This window comes from Stenella coeruleoalba (assembly GCF_951394435.1).
Source record: "Stenella coeruleoalba genome assembly, chromosome: 16".
Classification (NCBI taxonomy): Eukaryota; Metazoa; Chordata; class Mammalia; order Artiodactyla; family Delphinidae; genus Stenella; species Stenella coeruleoalba.
The window spans coordinates 48,049,424-48,067,593 of record NC_137162.1 but is presented as its reverse complement, the minus strand read 5'-3'; the positions used below and the strand labels follow the sequence as shown (position 1 = coordinate 48,067,593).

Sequence of the window (18,170 nt, the reverse complement as noted above, 5' to 3'; positions counted from 1 at the left end):
TTAGCAACAACTCTGTCTATGTACTAAAATTGAACAAGTAAGTAAATAAATTGTAGATAATGAGAATTGGGTTTCTCACTGTTAAAGAGAGAAGTTATATTTTAAAAAGAGGGAAGGGGGTCTTCCCTGGTGGCGCAGTGGTTGGGAGTCCGCCTGCCGATGCAGGGGACATGGGTTCGTGCCCTGGTCTGGGAAGATCCCACATGCCGCGGAGCGGCTGGGCCCGTGAGCCATGGCTGCTGAGCCTGCGCGTCCGGAGCCTGTGCTCCGCAATGGGAGAGGCTACAACAGTGAGAGGCCCGCGTACTGCAAAAAAAAAAAAAAAAAAAAAAAAAAAGAGGGAAGGTTAAAAGGAACGTTTTGGATTAGAGCTAGAAATACTAGTATAAGCTTATGGTTTTCAATATATAGATAGATAAGCACACAGATAAAGGGATACAGAAATATAGATATATGTGTATAGGTGGGCTACTATGCTTAGTACATATTTCCTAGTTCTGTCTGCTGAGAGGACACAGAAGTAGTGACACCTCGGTAAGAATGATCATACCTAGTGCCCAGATCTTAGTCTGTAAAAGGAACCAGCACTGCTAGAAGTGGTTGATTACAGGACTGGGACAGCGAAAAGACAAGAGCCTGGAACATCTGGTGGTGTCAGAAAAGGGTTGTTTTGAAAGAACACAAGAGCTAACATGAAGGAGTACCCACTGGCCCAAACTGTAACAATTTAAGGAAAAAAAGAAAAGATAGTATTGGATTATAGCCCATAGAATAAGATATTTATGGGTTCATACTGAAATAAACATTCAACTGACTGACTGACTTACAAAATAAATTAAGTAAACAAATAAACAAACAAATAAATAAGAGCTCTTCTTCACAATTCCAGTGAATAAATTGGAATTCCAATGAATAAATGTGAGAAGAAAAAGGTAAACAGAATTACCATTAGGTAACCACTTCAGTAATAAATATTGTAAACAAGGATCCACTGATGCTAAAATTAGTAGATGGAAGTTTGGGGAGAAATAACATTGCATAGTCTCAAAATGTCTCCCCAAGGTAGTTATCAGCTTACAAGGAGAAAACCAACTTACAAGGCAGACACCAACTTAACTGGGTGATTAAGGTAAATATCAGTATTAAGGATATCATGAATTCCTTGCTTATGTTGCATTGAAAGGGAGACAGCATAATTTTTGTGGTATTCTTGCCAAAAATGCGTAACCTCATTTCAGTCATGAGAAAACATTGGAGAAACCCAAATGGAGGGACATTCTACAAAGTAATTGATCAATACTCTTCAGAAGTGGTGAGGTCATGAATGACAAGAAACACTGGGGACTTCCCCAGTGGTGCAGTGGATAAGACTCTGTGCTCTCAATGCAGGGGGCCCGGGTTCGATCCCGGGTCGGGGAATTAGATCCCACATGCGTGCCGCAACTAAGACTTCGCATGCCACAACTAAGGAGCCCATGTGTGCAACTAAGGAGCCCACGAGCCACAACTAAGGAGCCCGCCTGCTGCAATTAAGACACCATGCAACCAAATTAATAAATAAATATTTTTTAAAAAAGACTGATAACTACTGCAGACTGGAGGAGACTAAAGAGAAATAACAATGTAATGTAGAATCCTGGATAAGATGCTACATAGAAGGATATTAGTGGGAAAATTAGTAAAATTTGAGTAAGATTTATAGTTAATAATATTTAAGCAGTATTAATTTCCTGTTCATAATTATTCTGTACTTACGAAGATCTTCACATTAGAGGACATAGGATAAGGAATATAAGAGAGCTCCACTATTTTTGCAACTTTTTTGTAAGTCTAATATTAGTTCAAAAAAAGAAGTTAAAAAAACCATATATGTTCATCTCAAAGGTACAAAAAAGCTTTTGAAAATAAAATTCAACCCCTATTCATTGGGAATAGAAGGAAATTTACTTTAAATTCATAAGGAGCATCTTTAAAAACTCCAGAGCAGTTATCTTAATTGGAGAAATATTAGAAACATTCCTTAAAAAAATTAGGAATGAGACTAGGATGCTGCTGTTACTACTTTTATTCAGCATATTATTGGAGATACTAACCAGTGTGAGAAAACATGGAAAGAGAAATTTCCAAAAATTGGAAAAGAAGAAATAAAACTGTCATTATTTATAGATGATGTGATGGATTATTATAATTATTATTTATAGACATACAAAGGATCTTTCCCCTCTTAAAACTACAAGCAGGGGCTTCCCTGGTGGCACAGTGGTTGAGAGTCCGCCTGCCGACGTAGGGGACACGGGTTCGTGCCCCGGTCCGGGAAGATCCCACATGCCGCGGAGCGGCTGGGTCCGTGAGCCATGGTCGCTGAACCTGCGCGTCCGGAGCCTGTGCTCCGCAATGGGAGAGGCCACAACAGTGAGAGGCCCGTGTACCACACACACACACACACACACACACAAAACTACAAGCAAATTATTAGAAATAATGGGAAAGTTTAGCAAGGTGGCCAGGTATAAGGTTAATATACAAAAGTCAATTGCATTTCTAGAGTGGAGTGACTAACAACTAGAAACACAAATAAAGAGAAGGCACCATTTACAATATTATCATGTGGTACTAAATATCTAGTAAGAAATTTAACAATTTTGTTGTTAAATGAAAAAATTAAGAGAAATTAAAGAAGTAAATACCCATACTTTGTTCACTGAAAGGTTTAACATTGTAAAGATTTCAGTTCTCTCCAAGTTGATCTATAAATTCAGTAAAAATCCAATCAAAATCCCAATAAGATTTTCATGAAATTTGATAGGATTATTCTGAAAGTCAGTAAAAATCCAATCAAAATCCCAGTAAGATTTTCATGAAATTTGATAAGATTATTCTGATAGGTAAAAGAGTACGTGGTCAAAAGCAGCCTGGGCATTTATTGTATTTATTTATTTATATATATATATATATATATATATTTTTTAGCCTGGGCATTTTTGAAAACGAAAAGCAGGAATAATTTGCCCTCTTAGATATCAGGATTTAGTGTGAACCTATAGTAATTAAAAGCGGTATGGTTTTGGCCAGTTGAAGTCAGCCAATTTTTTTTTTTTTAACATCTTTATTGGGGTATAATTGCTTTACAATGGTGTGTTAGTTTCTGCTTTATAACAAAGTGAATCAGTTATACATATACATATGTTCCCATATGTCTTCCCTCTTGCGTCTCCCTCCCTCCCACCCTCCCTATCCCACCCCTCCAGGCTGTCATAAAGCACCGAGCCAATATCCCTGTGCCATGTGGCTGCTTCCCACTAGCTATCTACCTTACTACGTTTGTTAGTGTGTATATGTCCATGACTCTCTCTCGCCCTGTCACAGCTCACCCTTCCCCCTCCCCATAACCTCAAGTCCGTTCTCTAGTAGGTCTGCGTCTTTATTCCTGCCTTACCCCTAGGTTCTTCATGACATTTTTTTTTCTTAAATTCCATATATATGTGTTAGCATACGGTATTTGTCTTTCTCTTTCTGACTTACTTCACTCTGTATGACAGACTCTAGGTCTATCCACCTCGTTACAAATAGCTCAATTTCGTTTCTTTTTATGGCTGAGTAATATTTCATTGTATATATGTGCCACATCTTCTTTATCCATTCATCCGATGATGGACACTTAGGTTGCTTCCATCTCCGGGCTATTGTAAATAGAGCTGCAGTGAACATTTTGGTACATGACTCTTTTTGATTTGTGGTTTTCTCAGGGTATATGCCCAGTAGTGGGATTGCTGGGTCATATGATAGTTCTATTTGTAGTTTTTTAAGGAACCTCCATACTGTTCTCCATAGTGGCTGAACCAATTCACATTCCCACCAGCAGTGCAATAGTGTTCCCTTTTCTCCACACCCTCTCCAGCATTTATTGTTTCTAGATTTTTTGATGATGGCCATTCTGACTGGTGTGAGATGATACCTCATTGTAGTTTGGATTTGCATTTCTCTAATGATTAATGATGTTGAGCATTCTTTCATGTGTTTGTTGGCAGTCTGTATATCTTCTTCGGAGAAATGTCTATTTAGGTCTTCTGCCCATTTTGGGATTGGGTTGTTTGTTTTTCTGTTATTGAGCTGCATGAGCTGCTTGTAAATTTTGGAGATTAATCCTTTGTCGGTTGCTTCATTTGCAAATATTTTCTCCCATTCTGAGGGTTGTCTTTTGGTCTTGTTTATGGTTTCCTTTGCTGTGCAAAAGCTTTGAAGTTTCATTAGGTCCCATTTGTTTATTTTTGTTTTTATTTCCATTACTCTAGGAGGTGGGTCAGAAAGGATCTTGCTGTGATTTATGTCATAGAGTGTCATGCCTATGTTTTCCTCTAAGAGTTTGATAGTTTCTGGCCTTACATTTAGGGCTTTAATCCATTTTGAGCTTATTTTTGTGTATGGTGTTAGGGAGTGATCTAATCTCATACTTTTACATGTACCTGTCCAGTTTTCCCAGCACCACTTATTGAAGAGGCTGTCCTTTCTCCACTGTACATTCCTGCCTCCTTTATCAAAGATAAGGTGTCCATATGTGTGTGGGTTTATCTCTGGGCTTTCTATCCTGTTCCATTGATCTATCTTTCTGTTTTTGTGCCACCAGTACCATACTGTCTTGATTACTGTAGCTTTGTAGTATAGTCTGAAGTCAGGGAGCCTGATTCCTCCAGCTCCGTTTTTCGTTCTCAAGATTGCTTTGGCTATTCGGGGTCTTTTGTGTTTCCATGCAAATTGCAAAATTTTTTGTTCTAGTTCTGTGAAAAATGCCAGTGGTAGTTTGATAGGGATTGCATTGAATCTATAGATTGCTTTGGGTAGTAGAGTCATTTTCACAATGTTGATTCTTCCAATCCAAGAACATGGTATATCTCTCCATCTATTTGTATCATCTTTAATTTCTTTCATCAGTGTCTTATAATTTTCTGCATACAGGTCTTTTGTCTCCTTAGGTAGGCTTATTCCTAGATATTTTATTCTTTTTGTTCCAATGGTAAATGGGAGTGTTTTCTTGATTTCAGATTTTTCATCATTAGTATATAGGAATGCCAGAGATTTCTGTGCATTAATTTTGTATCCTGCCACTTTACCAAATTCATTGATTAGCTCTAGTAGTTTTCTGGTAGCATCTTTAGGATTCTCTATGTATAGGATCATGTCATCTGCAAAGAGTGATAGCTTTACTTCTTCTTTTCCGATTTGGATTCCTTTTATTTCCTTTTCTTCTCTGATTGCTGTGGCTAAAAACTATGTTGAATAAGAGTGGTGAGAGTGGGCAACCTTGTCTTCTTCCTGATCTTAGTGGAAATGCTTTCAGTTTTTCACCATTGAGGACGATGTTTGCTGTGGGCTTGTCATATATGGCCTTTATTATGTTGAGGAAAGTTCCCTCTATGCCTACTTTCTGCAGGGTTTTTATCATAACTGGGTGTTGAATTTTGTCAAAAGCTTTCTCTGCATCTATTGAGATGATCATATGGTTTTTCTCCTTCAATTTGTTAATATGGTTTATCACATTGATAGATTTGTGTATATTGAAGAATCCTTGCATTCCTGGAATAAACCCCACTTGATCATGGTGTATTATCCTTTTAATGTGCTGTTGGATTCTGTTTGCTAGTATTTTGTTGAGGATTTTTGCATCTATGTTCATCAGTGATATTGGCCTGTAGTTTTCTTTCTTTGTGACATCCTTGTCTGGTTTTGATATCAAGGTGATGGTGGCCTCATAGAAGGAATTTGGGAGTGTTCCTCCCTCTGCTGTATTTTGGAAGAGTTTGAGAAGGATAGGTGTTAGCTCTTCTCTAAATGTTTGATAGAATTCGCCTGTGAAGCCATCTGGTCCTGGGCTTTTGTTTGTTGGAAGATTTTTAATCACAGTTTCAATCTCAGTGCTTGTGATTGGTCTGTTCATATTTTCTATTTCTTCCTGATTCAGTCTTGGCAGGTTGTGCATTTCTAAGAATTTGTCCATTTCATCCAGATTGTCCATTTTATTGGCATAGAGTTGCTTGTAGTAATCTCTCATGATCATTTTTATTTCTGCAGTGTCAGTTGTTACCTCTCCTTTTTCATTTCTAATTCTATTGATTTGAGTCTTCTCCCTTTTTTTCTTGATGAGTCTGGCTAGTGGTTTATCTATTTTGTTTATCTTCTCAAAGAACCAGCTTTTAGTTTTATTGATCTTTGCTATTGTTTCCTTCATTTCTTTTTCATTTATTTCTGATCTGATTTTTATGATTTCTTTCCTTCTGCTAGCTTTGGGGTTTTTTGTTCTTCTTTCTCTAATTGATTGAGGTGCAAGGTTAGGTTGTTTATTCGAGATGTTTCCTGTTTCTTAAGGTGGGCTTGTATTGCTATAAAGTTCCCCCTTAGAACTGCTTTTGCTGCATCCCATAGGTTTTGGGTCGTTGTGTCTCCATTGTCATTTGTTTCTAGGTATTTTTTTATTTCCTCTTTGATTTCTTCAGTGATCACTTCATTATTAAGTAGTGTATTGTTTAGCCTCCATGTGTTTGTATTTTTTACAGATCTTTTCCTGTAATTGATATCTAGTCTGATGGTGTTGTGGTCAGAAAAGATACTTGATACAATTTCAATTTTCTTAAATTTACCAAGGCTTGATTTGTGACCCAAGATATGATCTATCCTGGAAAATGTTCCATGAGCACTTGAGAAAAATGTGTATTCTGTTGTTTTTGGATGGAATGTCCTATAAATATCAATTAAGGCCATCTTGTTTAATGTATCATTTAAAGCTTGTGTTTCCTTATTTATTTTCATTTTGGATGATCTGTCCATGGGTGAAAGTGGGGTGTTAAGTCCCCTACTATGAATGTGTTACTGTCGATTTTGCCTTTTATGGCTGTTAGTATTTGCCTTATGTATTAAGGTGCTCCTACGTTGGGTGCATAAATATTTACAATTGTTATATCTTCTTCTTGGATCAATCCCTTGATCATTATGTAGTGTCCTTCTTTGTCTCTTTTAATAGTCCTTATTTTAAAGTCTATTTTGTCTGATATGAGAATTGCTACTCCAGCTTTCTTTTGGTTTCCATTTGCATGGAATATCTTTTTCCATCCCCTTACTTTCAGTCTGTATTTGTCTCTAGGTCTGAAGTGGGTCTCTTGTAGACAGCATATATAAGGGTCTTGTTTTTGTATCCATTCGGCCAATCTGTGTCTTTTGGTGGGAGCATTTAGTCCATTTACATTTAAGGTAATTATCGATATGTATGTTCCTATTCCCATTTTCTAAATTGTTTTGGGTTCGTTATTGTAGGTCTTTTCCTTCTCTTGTGTTTCTTGTCTAGAGAAGTTCCTCTAGCATTTGTTGTAAAGGTGGTTTGGTGGTGCTGAATTCTGTTAGCTTTTGCTTGTCTGTAAAGGTTTTAATTTCTCCATCAAATCTGAATGAGATCCTTGCTGGGTAGAGTAGTCTTGGCTGCATGTTTTTCTCCTTCATCACTCTCAGTATGTCCTGCCACTCCCTTCTGGCTTGTAGGGTTTCTGCTGAGAGATCAGCTGTTAACCTTATGGGGGTTCCCTTATGTGTTATTTGTTGTTTTTCCCTTGCTGCTTTTAATATGCTTTCTTTGTATTTAATTTTTGACAGTTTGATTAATATGTGTCTTGGCGTATTTCTCCTTGGATTTATCCTGTATGGGACTCTCTGTGCTTCCTGGACTTGATTAACTATTTCCTTTCCCATATTAGGGAAGTTTTCAACTATAATCTCTTCAAATATTTTCTCAGTCCCTTTCTTTTTCTCTTCTTCTTCTGGAACCCCTATAATCCGAATGTTGGTGCGTTTAATGTTGTCCCAGAGGTCTCTGAGACTGTCCTCAGTTCTTTTCATTCTTTTTTCTTTATTCTGCTCTGCAGTAGTTATTTCCACTATTTTATCTTCCAGGTCACTTATCCGTTCTTCTGCCTCAGTTATTCTGCTATTGATCCCATCTAGAGTACTTTTAATTTCATTTATTGTGTTGTTCATCGTTGCTTGTTTCATTTTTATTTCTTCTAGGTCCTTGTTAACTGTTTCTTGCATTTTGTCCATTCTATTTCCGAGATTTCGGATCATCCTTACTATCATTATTCTAAATTCTTTTTCAGGTAGACTGCCTATTTCCTCTTCATTTGTTAGGTCTGGTGCATTTTTATATTGCTCCTTTATCTGCTGTGTGTTTTTCTGTCTTCTCATTTTGCTTATCTTACTGTGTTTAGGGTCTCCTTTTTGCAGACTGCAGGTTCATAATTTCCGCTGTTTTTGATGTCTGTCTCCAGTGGCTAAGGTTGGTTCAGTGGGTTGTGTGGGCTTCCTGGTGGAGGGGACTAGTGTCTGTGTTGTGGTGGATGAGGCTGGATCTTGTCTCTCTAGTGGGCAGGTTCATGTCTGGTGGTGTGTTTCGGGGTGTCTGTGGCCTTATTATGATTTTAGGCAGCCTCTCTGCTAATGGGTGGGGTTGTGTTCCTGCTTTGCTAGTTGTTTGGCATAGGTTGTCCAGCACTGTGGCTTGCTGGTCGTTGAGTGAAGCTGGCTGCTGGTGTTAAGATGGAGGTCTCTGGGATATTTTCGCCGTTTGATATTATGTGGAGCTGGGAGGTCTCTTGTTGACCAGTGTCCTGAAGTTGGCTCTCCTACCTCAGAGGCAGAGCCCTGACTCCTGGCTGGAGCACCAAGAGCCTTTCATCCACACGGCTCAGAATAAAAGGGAGAAAAAGTAGAGGGAATTAGTAGAAGTATGAGGAAAGAAAGAAGGAAAGGAGGGAAGGAAGGAAGGAAGGAAGGAAGAAAGAAAGAAAGAAAGAAGCAAAGAAGGAAAGAAGGCAAGAAGGAAAGAAAGGAGGGAGGGAGGGAGAGAGGAAGGAAGGAAGGAGGGAAAGCAGGAAAAAAGACAGAAAGAAAGAAGATACAGTAAAAATAAAATAAAGTATAATAAAGTTATTGAATTAAAAAATTCTTATTTAGAAAAAAAAAAAGGGATGGATAGAACCTTAGGACAAATGTTGGAAGCAAAGCTATACAGACAAAATCTTACACAGAAGCATACACATACACCCTCACTAAAAGAGGTAAAGGGGGAAAAATCATAAATCTTGCTCTCAGAGACCACCTCCTCAATTTGGGATGATTCGTTGTCTAAAGGAGGGAAGGAAGGAAGAAGGGAAAGAAAGAAAGAAAGAACGAAGGTAAAGTATAATAACGTTATTAAAATTAATTATTAAGAAAAAAATTTTAAAAAAAAACCATGGACGGATAGAACCCTAGGACAAATGGTGGAAGCAAGACTATACAGACAAGATCTCACACAGAAGCATACACATACACATTCACAAAAAGAGGAAAAGGGGAAAAAAATCATAGATCTTGCTCCTAAAGTCCACTTCCTTAATTTGGGATGATTGGTTGTCTATTCAGGTATTCCACAGATGCAGGGTATATCAAGTTGATTGTGGAGCTTTAATCCGCTGCTTCTGAGGCTGCCGGGAGAGATTTCCCTTTCTCTTCTTTGTTCTCACAGCTCACCGGGGCTCAGCTTTGGATTTGGCCCCGCCTCTGCGTGTAGGTCGCTGGTGGGCGTCTGTTTTTTGCTCAGACAGGACGGGGTTAAAGGAGCCGCTGATTCGGGGGCTCTGGCTCACTCAGGCCTGGGGGGAGGGAGGGGCAGGCCTGCGGCGGCAAAGGCCGTCGTGACTTTGCACCAGCCTGAGGCCCGCAGTGCGTTCTCCCGGGGAAGTTGTCCCTGGATCCCGGGAACCTGGCAGTGGCGGGCTGCACAGGCTCCGCGGAAGAGGGGTGTGGAGAGTGACCTGTGCTCGCACACAGGCCCCTTGGTGGCGGCAGCAGCAGCCTTAGCGTCTCCCGCCCGTCTCTGGGGTCCGCGCTTTTAGCCGCGGCTCGCGCCCGTCTCTGGAGTTCCTAAGCAGCCTTCTTAAACCCCTCTCCTCACGCACCAGGAAACAAAGAAGGAAGAAAATGTCTCTTGCCTCTTCGGCAGGCGCAGACTTTTCCCCCCGGACTCCCTCCCGGCTAGCCGTGGTGCACTAACCCCTTCAGGCTATGTTCAAGCCACCAACCCCAGTCCTCTCCCTGTGCTCCGTCCGAAACCGAAACCCGAGCCTCAGAGCCTCAGCTCGCAGCCCCGCCCGCCCCGGCAGGGGAGCAGACAAGCCTCCCGGGCTGGTGAGTGCCGGTCGGCACCTATCCTCTGTTTGGGAATCTCCCCGCTTTGCCCTCCGCACCCGTTGCTGTGCTCTCCTCCGCAGCTTCGGCGCTCCCCGCTCCGCCTCCCGCAGTCTCCGCCCGTGAAGGGGCTTCCTAGTGTGTGGACACTTTTCCTCCTTCACATCTCCCTCCCACGGGTGCAGGTGCCGTCCCTATTCTTTTGTCTCTGTTTTTTCTTTTTTTTCTTTTGCCCTACCCAGGTACGTGGGGAGTTTCTTGCCTTTTGGGAGGTCTGAGGTCTTCTGCCAGCCTTCAGTAGGTTTTCTGTAGGAGTTGTTCCACGTGTAGATGTATTTCTGGTGTATCTATGGGGAGGAAGGTGATCTCCGCGTCTTACTCTTCCGCCATCTTCCTCTCATTCCAAAGTCAGCCAATTTTTAATTTTGGGATTTCTTTAAAGGATTAAAGTTTAGGAAAAAAAAGATTAAAGTTTAATCTTTTATTATGAGCATTCGAAGTTGCTACATCTTCGAAATCATATTTCCAAGGAGCTAAATGGCTTTTTATAAATGTTTTATAGATGTTAATACAATGGAAGGGTAAAGAATGTTTTACAATAGTGAAAATAACATGGTATGTAAATATTTTGCAAGGGATTTGAGAGACAGATGTTGTAGATAGTTCTGGTTTTAAGAACCAGATATAGTTCAAGTAAGATTTGATGTAGATTCAAGTAAGATTGCTCTAGTTCAGTAATTTCATAAAAATCTTAGGATCTAATTCTGGATGGAGAATATCCCATGGAACCTGGGGAGCTTCAGGTTTTGTAGAACAATGTGAAAAACCTTGAGCTAATTAAATAACCTTTAGAGGTTACTTCAAATTTGTTTTTATACTTACATAGGAATTTATATTGCCTTGTTTTTCACAGGTTACACAAGTTAGTAGCTAAATAAAGTATATTCTAAGGCTTTTTTGGTTTGATTTAGGGAAATAGTTAACAGTTGATACTTTGATAATATTGCAGTTGTTTTTCTTCTGAAAGAATAAATCAATTTGGTTAGTTTAGTTAAGAGCTTTTTTGTTTTTTTGTTTTTGCAAGTTGTTACAACTCATGAGAGCATTCTTACTTCTGATCCATATGTGTATTGTGCTCTTGTTCTTTCCTCATTACAGTAAGGTGTTATAAATTTTACAAACCTAGTCCTGATAATGTGACAGGATATAAATTTATCTTAAATATTATTAAATTAAGTATATAAATCTAAGTTTTAACACAATGTTTTCATGAAGTAGACTATTTTATTTGAAATCTAAGTAATCGGATGTTTCTGTACAAATTTTTATGAAGTAAGAATAAGTAAATAATTTGATATTAGCAATCTATTTTCCCCCCAAAAAGCTCTTATTGTAGATAAAGAATAAAGCCCAGAGATGTTAAGTACAAGTTCAGAGGAGTCATTATGGACAAAGTCAGAATTGAACCCAGTTTTTCTGATTCCAAATGTGCTGGAAATATTGTGAAGGAGGAATCAGGAGGCCTGGTGAATAAACTGGAGCTGTGGAAGGAGATATCTAGAGTTGGGTTTTGCTGTAACCTAATTGGTCTCCTTATCCCCACTCTTCCCCTTTTTCTCATTCATCTTTCATACTGTCTGTTCTTTTCTCTTATGCTCATTATCTTTGTTATGCTATCACCATTATTTTATAAAATTCATTTAGGAATTGAGTAACCTTAATTAGAATAGATTTCATTTTTCAGATTCTAAAAGCTTTAGAACATTTGTTTTTATCCATCCACTCAACTGTGCCAGAAATCTTGATGTCTTCTGCAGTCTTTTCTTTACCCTCCACATCTAATTGCTTCTTGGATTCTACCTCAGAACTAGTTCACAAATCTATCACCGTTTTCCCCTTCAAGCAGTCTTGCCTGGTTTCTAGCCCTTTCATCTGCTGGATGGTCACTAGCCTTCTAAAAGTTCTTCCTACTCTTTCATCTATGAAAATTGATTCCTCTACATTAAAGCGTCCATAAACTTGGTTGGGAAGACATTACATCTTTTTTTCCCTTCCAGTTTTATTGAGATATAATTGACATACAGCACTGTATAAGTTTAAGGCATACAGCATAATGATTTGACTTACGTACATCATGAAATGATTATCACAGTAAGTTTAGTGAATATCTGTCATCTTATATAGATACAAAATTAAAGAAATAGAAAAATATTCTTTTTCCTTGTGATAACACTTCAGATTTACTCTCTTAACCATTTTCATATATAATGTACAGCAGTGTTCATTATATTTATCATGTTGTACATTACACCCCTAGTACTTATTTATCTTATAACTGGAACTTTGTACCTTTTGACTGTCTTCATCCAGTTCCCCCTCCCCCCACCTCCATCTCTGGTAACAGTAAGATATTACATCTTTATTTTCACTAATTGCTTATTGAAAATTAGCATTTCCTTCCATTATGAATAAGGTGACAATCCACAGTAATATTATCAATACTTGTGGCTTGGTCACCAGTGGAAAACACATATATTTTCATATCACATTACAGCTGTTGAAGATAACTTGAGTATCATTTATGCCCATGATACTTTGGCATACTTTGAAATTATAGTAGTTGCTGCATACTCTGCTGTATCTTGTTATTTAATGTTTTAATGAGGCTCATAGGTTATCCCCAGTTTTAAAAGTATTTTGATTACTGTATTTCCATATAATTGGTTTTACTATCCTATTTCATTTCATGAACTTAAAAATATTATTCTGTAATAAAAATGTTCTAAAATTAGATAATGGTAATAGTTACACAACTTTGTGAAATACTAAAAAAAACACTGAATTGTACACTTTAAAAGGGTGAACTTTATGTATGTAAATTATATTCCAATAAAGCTGTTATAAAAATATTATTCTGGGGACTTCTCTGGTGGCGCAGTGGTTAAAGAATCCGCCTGCTACTGCAGGGGACACAGGTTCGAGCCCTAGTCTGGGGAGATCCCACATGCCACGGAGCAACTAAGCTCGTGAGCCACAACTGCTGAGCCTGCTCTCTAGAGCCCATGAGTCACAACTAATGAAACCTGCGCACCTAGAGCCCGTGCTCCAAAATAAGAGAAGCCACCGCAATTAGAAGCCTGCGCACCGCAACGAAGAGTAGCCCCCGCTCGCCACAACTACAGAAAGCACGCAAGCAGCAACGAAAACCCAACGCAGCCAAAAATAAATAAATAAACTCTATTCATAAAAAAAAAAATTATTCTGATAATGGGTCTCTATGCTTTATCAGAATATCAAAAGCGTCTAAGGTACATAAAGGATTACGAGTCCCTTCTCTGGAAATATACTATCCTTCCCAGTTACTACCTAGAAACCTTTTTTATTAGGCATTTTTCCAAAACCTTGCTAAATATTTCCTCAGTAAAGCCTCTTCCAATTTCCCAGGCCAGTTCTTTTGGTGTGCTCTTAGGAATGCTTACATATACTGCATATACCCTAAGCCCATTGTTGGTTATCAACCTCTAGGTTGATAATTTCTTCAGCCTTGGGTTCATGTCTTTGTGTCCGTAGCACCTGGTATAGTGCCTGGCACATAGTGGATGGTTTACTGATGAGTGAGTGAATAATGAGGCTTTAGTGTGGCACAAGAAATACATTAGGATGAAAATGATACTGGGAGAAGGAAAGAAGAATCATTTATTTTTTTCTATTGAAATCAGTTAATAGACTCTGCTTTTTAAAAAGTACTCCTGTTTTTTGCTATGATCTTATTTTTCGTCAACAATCAGTCACTTATTCAAACATACCTCCCTTTCCTTCAGGGAAATTAAATTTTAATCAGCAAAACTCATCAATCTGTACATTTAAAATGTGTATTTTATTGTATGTAAAGTACATATAAAAATGAGGAAAAAACTTGAGACAGGAGAGAAAAACATCTAAGTAGCATAATGACCTAAGCATTAAATAATCGATCTAACAATCAAGAGAAATATAAAGTAGCGCATGCACAAATGCCAAATGAGAGAGATAAAAACTAAGTTCAGGGGAAGGAGAAATCACTGGGAGTCTATAGTGGTTGTTTTTCTGTGTAGTATTTGGATGCAGAGAGAGGAGGAGGACAGCATTATAGCCAGTGAATATAGTGAAGGCAGAGGCTTAGCAGTGAGAAGGAATAAGGCATGTTCTGGGAGAGCCAGTTAGGGGAGTCTCCGAGTATTTCAGATGAGAAATGCTAACAGTCTTGAGGAAGAATAGCAGTGGCTGGGATAGTTGAGGAAGACGTGATCAAATCAGACTCCAGGAGTTAGGGAACTGGTTGGATACAACAGGGTAATGGAGAAATCAGAAAATAATTGAAATATTGGTCTTGGTTAAGTGGTGGAAAAATGATAGTATTAACAAAATAGAGAAGTAAGGGAGCAGGGCAAGTTTTCTGGAGATGGTAAATAATTCCATTTCCATTGGTTAAAAATATCAGGCCTATTTTGGCATCTAAACTGATTCAAGAATAAGCTACATGTTTTATAGAAATGAAATCATGTTTCACATTTAATCACACTTTACAACATAAAAAACAGTTCTAAGAAGATATCATGTTATCAGGAAAATATAATGTTTCCATTTTTTGTACATGTGGTCTTTTTTTTTCTTTCTTTCTTAGATTCCAGTATGGTTAGTGATATTGTACTTCAAGACTTACTGGCGTATGTGTCTTCAAAACATTCCTATCTCAGAGATCTTCCTCAGAGGCAGCTTCAGAAAATGAGCAGTATAGAATTTGTAGAATTGGAGCAGCTTCAGCCAGACGTATTAGTCCATGCAGTTCTAAGAGTTGTTGATATCACTATACTGACAGGTAAACATTTTGGGTTCCTCCTTAATTTTAGGTTATAAAAAAATTAAGGTACAATAAGGACCTACTGTATAGCACAGGGAACTATACTCAATATTTTGTAATAATTTATAAGGGAAGAGAATCTGAAGAATATATATATGTATATTCTTCTGAATCGTGCTGTATACCTGAAACTAACACAATATTGTAAATCAATTGTACTTCAATTAAAAAAAATTAAGATACAGGACCATCTTAGTGTACCATTTGGTTATCAGTAGATATCATTAGACACTGAAGTACAGTATCACAGGTAATAGAGTAATGCCAACTAAAATATTCCTTTTCCTTTTCCAGAGGCATTATACAGTTATAGAGGACAGAAGCAAAGGAAAATTATGTTAACAGTGGAACAGGCCCAAGGTCAACATTATGTGCTTGTATTATGGGGTCCTGGAGCAGCCTGGTACCCTCAACTTCAAAGGAAAAAAGGTAAATACACCAAAAAGCATTAAATCTATTTATAGTTAGGTAAATGATTAATGCTTATGGGCCTAAGATGAAGAGACTCTGGAGATCAGACTACGTTTGAAATATAATTGATCATGATTGAATATTCTTTTGCAGATTTCTTCTGTTATAATTTTATACCTCCTGTAAGCAATTCAGTGATCTAAAAAGTCTTCTATAATTAATGGTAGCAAAATAAAATCTTCTGTTTATTCCCAGGTATGCTACTTTACCTTTGTAGTGAAGATCTTACCTTCTTTGGATAATGTTGTTTAAAAATTTAATTCTGGAGACGCGTCTACAATTTTTATTCAGCCAAAGTACTCTGATAAATAAACTTCTCTCTGGTTATAGGGCAGATGTTAGGGGAGTTGCATTAACTCTTTCAAGTCGCAGTGTTACTGTTTAATAAATTACTGTGTCCCAGGTTTTTATTCCAGTTGTTTTAAAAGTGTGGACTATTAGCCATCCATAGAATGTTCATGTTTAAAGTATGACACATGATTACATTTTCCTTTGAAGCATAAGTTAATCACTTATGATGTATTGAATTAAATGGAATTGATGTTTCAATAAAATAGTATAACACCTTCCTTTTGATATTGTGAGATCCTTTAGCTGTAGCAATCAGAGACAGTTTAATTACTGGCTTATGAGTTATTTTACTCTGCTAAATTAATGCAAAGATTAAGTATGTGACCCATTCTTTTTTACCTGAAAGAGTTAATGTTTCTTTCAAACTTCTATTTCAAAATAGTTATCTAAAGATCTATCACAAAAATAAACAAACAAAAAAAAATAAAGATCTATCACATTGTCTCTCTTAATCATTAATAGCCCATAACTAGGATTTGACTTTTGACTTTTTTGTTAACATCAAACAGTGACAAATATTTGTTTGGTTGAGAAATCTGAAACATGTGTCAATGATAGACAAACCATCATTGTTGACCACCATGCCATGGCCAGGAACATGAGTCTACTGCATGTTGAGCAGAATGTAGGTCGAAGGTGTCATTCCAATTACAGTGCAGCTGTAGCAAAGCAGATTGCTCCATGCTTAATATGAATATTCTTTTAAAACTAATAGTTATTTGGTTAATAGAAGAGGAATTGTAGTTATCCCTAGATAATTCTATGATATTTAAGTTAATATTGAAAATTTATGAATCCAGGAATTAAGGTGTAGTTGTTCTTTGTTCATTCATTCAGCATGTTTATTTATAATCATTGTTTTTTAAGTTTTAATATCCACCTTAATACCTCAAGATCATTCTTTCTAAAATGGGAAAATACCAATTTTGAAGACTCATTTAAGTAAGTGATTCTACTTTCACAAATTGTTAGCATTCTGTCTATTCATTTAGTATTTCTTTTTTCTTCTTAAGGCATTCTCTGTATTATTCTTTCTGTACTGGGCCCTGGTTTTACTTGTTCCCAAGGAAAACAGACTCACATTTAGGTGATATAATCAGAAATGATCGTCAAGCAGTCATTACTGAATACTGAAGATAACAGAGTCAATGTTTTGAAGAAGAATAATAAGAAACTAATCCCCAATTTGCGTTTGTTAGAAATATGCGTTGTTAGGAGGAATTTGGTATGCCTCATATGTAGCAAGTGTTGGTCACAGTTTAGGTCCTAATGAGGGTGGGCTTCTTGGGAATTGGGTATGCATAAAATAGGCTATTCAGAGCTAAATGCCTTTCCAATGCAATATTCTCCTGAAATCATTTAATAGAAGTCTAATACTTTAAAAGTATAACAGATTACAATAAAGTACTCTCGTGACATTACTAATTAAGCACAGAATAATACAAGTGATCTCAACCTTTATAATTATACTTCATGCAAAATCACAGTTATGTCTGCACGGAGGTTTGATATCCGTACATGCCTAAGGGCATGTATTCATGATTCAAATACAGAATTGTATCACGAATTGTCTCAGTACTGGTCAGTCTCCCTCAGACCTACTAGCTTAACTCCTTTCTGTTACTTGAACATGCCAACCTTTTTCCTGCCTTGGGATCTTGAATTTACATGTTTCCCCTGCCTAGAGTGCTTTTTCCTGCGGCTCTCCCACACGGATGGCTCTCCAATTTCATTTCCCCAGAGAGGCCTCACACATGAATATACATAATCACTCCCTATCAGGTCACTCTTTGTTTTTTTTTGTCTACATTGGGTCTTCGTTGCTGCGAGGGGGCTTTCTCTAGTTGTGGTGAGCGGGGGCTACTCTTCGTTGAGGAGCGCGAGCTTCTCATTGCGGTGGCTTCTCTTGTTGCGGAGCACGGGCTCTTGGCGCACGGGCTTCATTAGTTGTGGCTCGCAGGCTCTAGAGCACAGCCTCAGTAGTTGTGGAGCACGGGCTTAGCTGCTCCGCAGTATGTGGGATCTTCCCGGACCAGGGCTCGAACCCGTGTCCCCTGCATTGGCAGGCAGATTCTTAACCACTGCGCCACCAGGGAAGATTCTTAACCACTGCGCCACCAGGGAAGTCCCAGGTCACTCTTTGTATAGCACTCATGCCACCTAACGCAGACAGATGATCCAGCTTATTTGCTTGCTTGGTAATTAACTAAATTTCCCAGTAGGTTGTAAAGTCTGTGAATAA

The 18,170-nt window shown here is 38.1% G+C and overlaps 1 protein-coding gene across 10 annotated transcripts in view; it reads left to right on the top strand.

The window, feature by feature from the left end:
• SHLD2 (shieldin complex subunit 2) overlaps positions 1 to 18,170 on the top strand; it is a 162,358-nt gene that overhangs the window by 122,309 nt on the left and 21,879 nt on the right. For all 10 annotated transcript variants that reach the window (XM_079900383.1, XM_079900378.1, XM_079900379.1 and 7 more), the window contains 2 exons: positions 14,870 to 15,064; positions 15,401 to 15,535. In XM_079900383.1, coding sequence (XP_079756509.1) covers positions 14,870 to 15,064; positions 15,401 to 15,535 — 330 coding nt within the window. The remainder of the gene's footprint in view (positions 1 to 14,869; positions 15,065 to 15,400; positions 15,536 to 18,170) is intronic.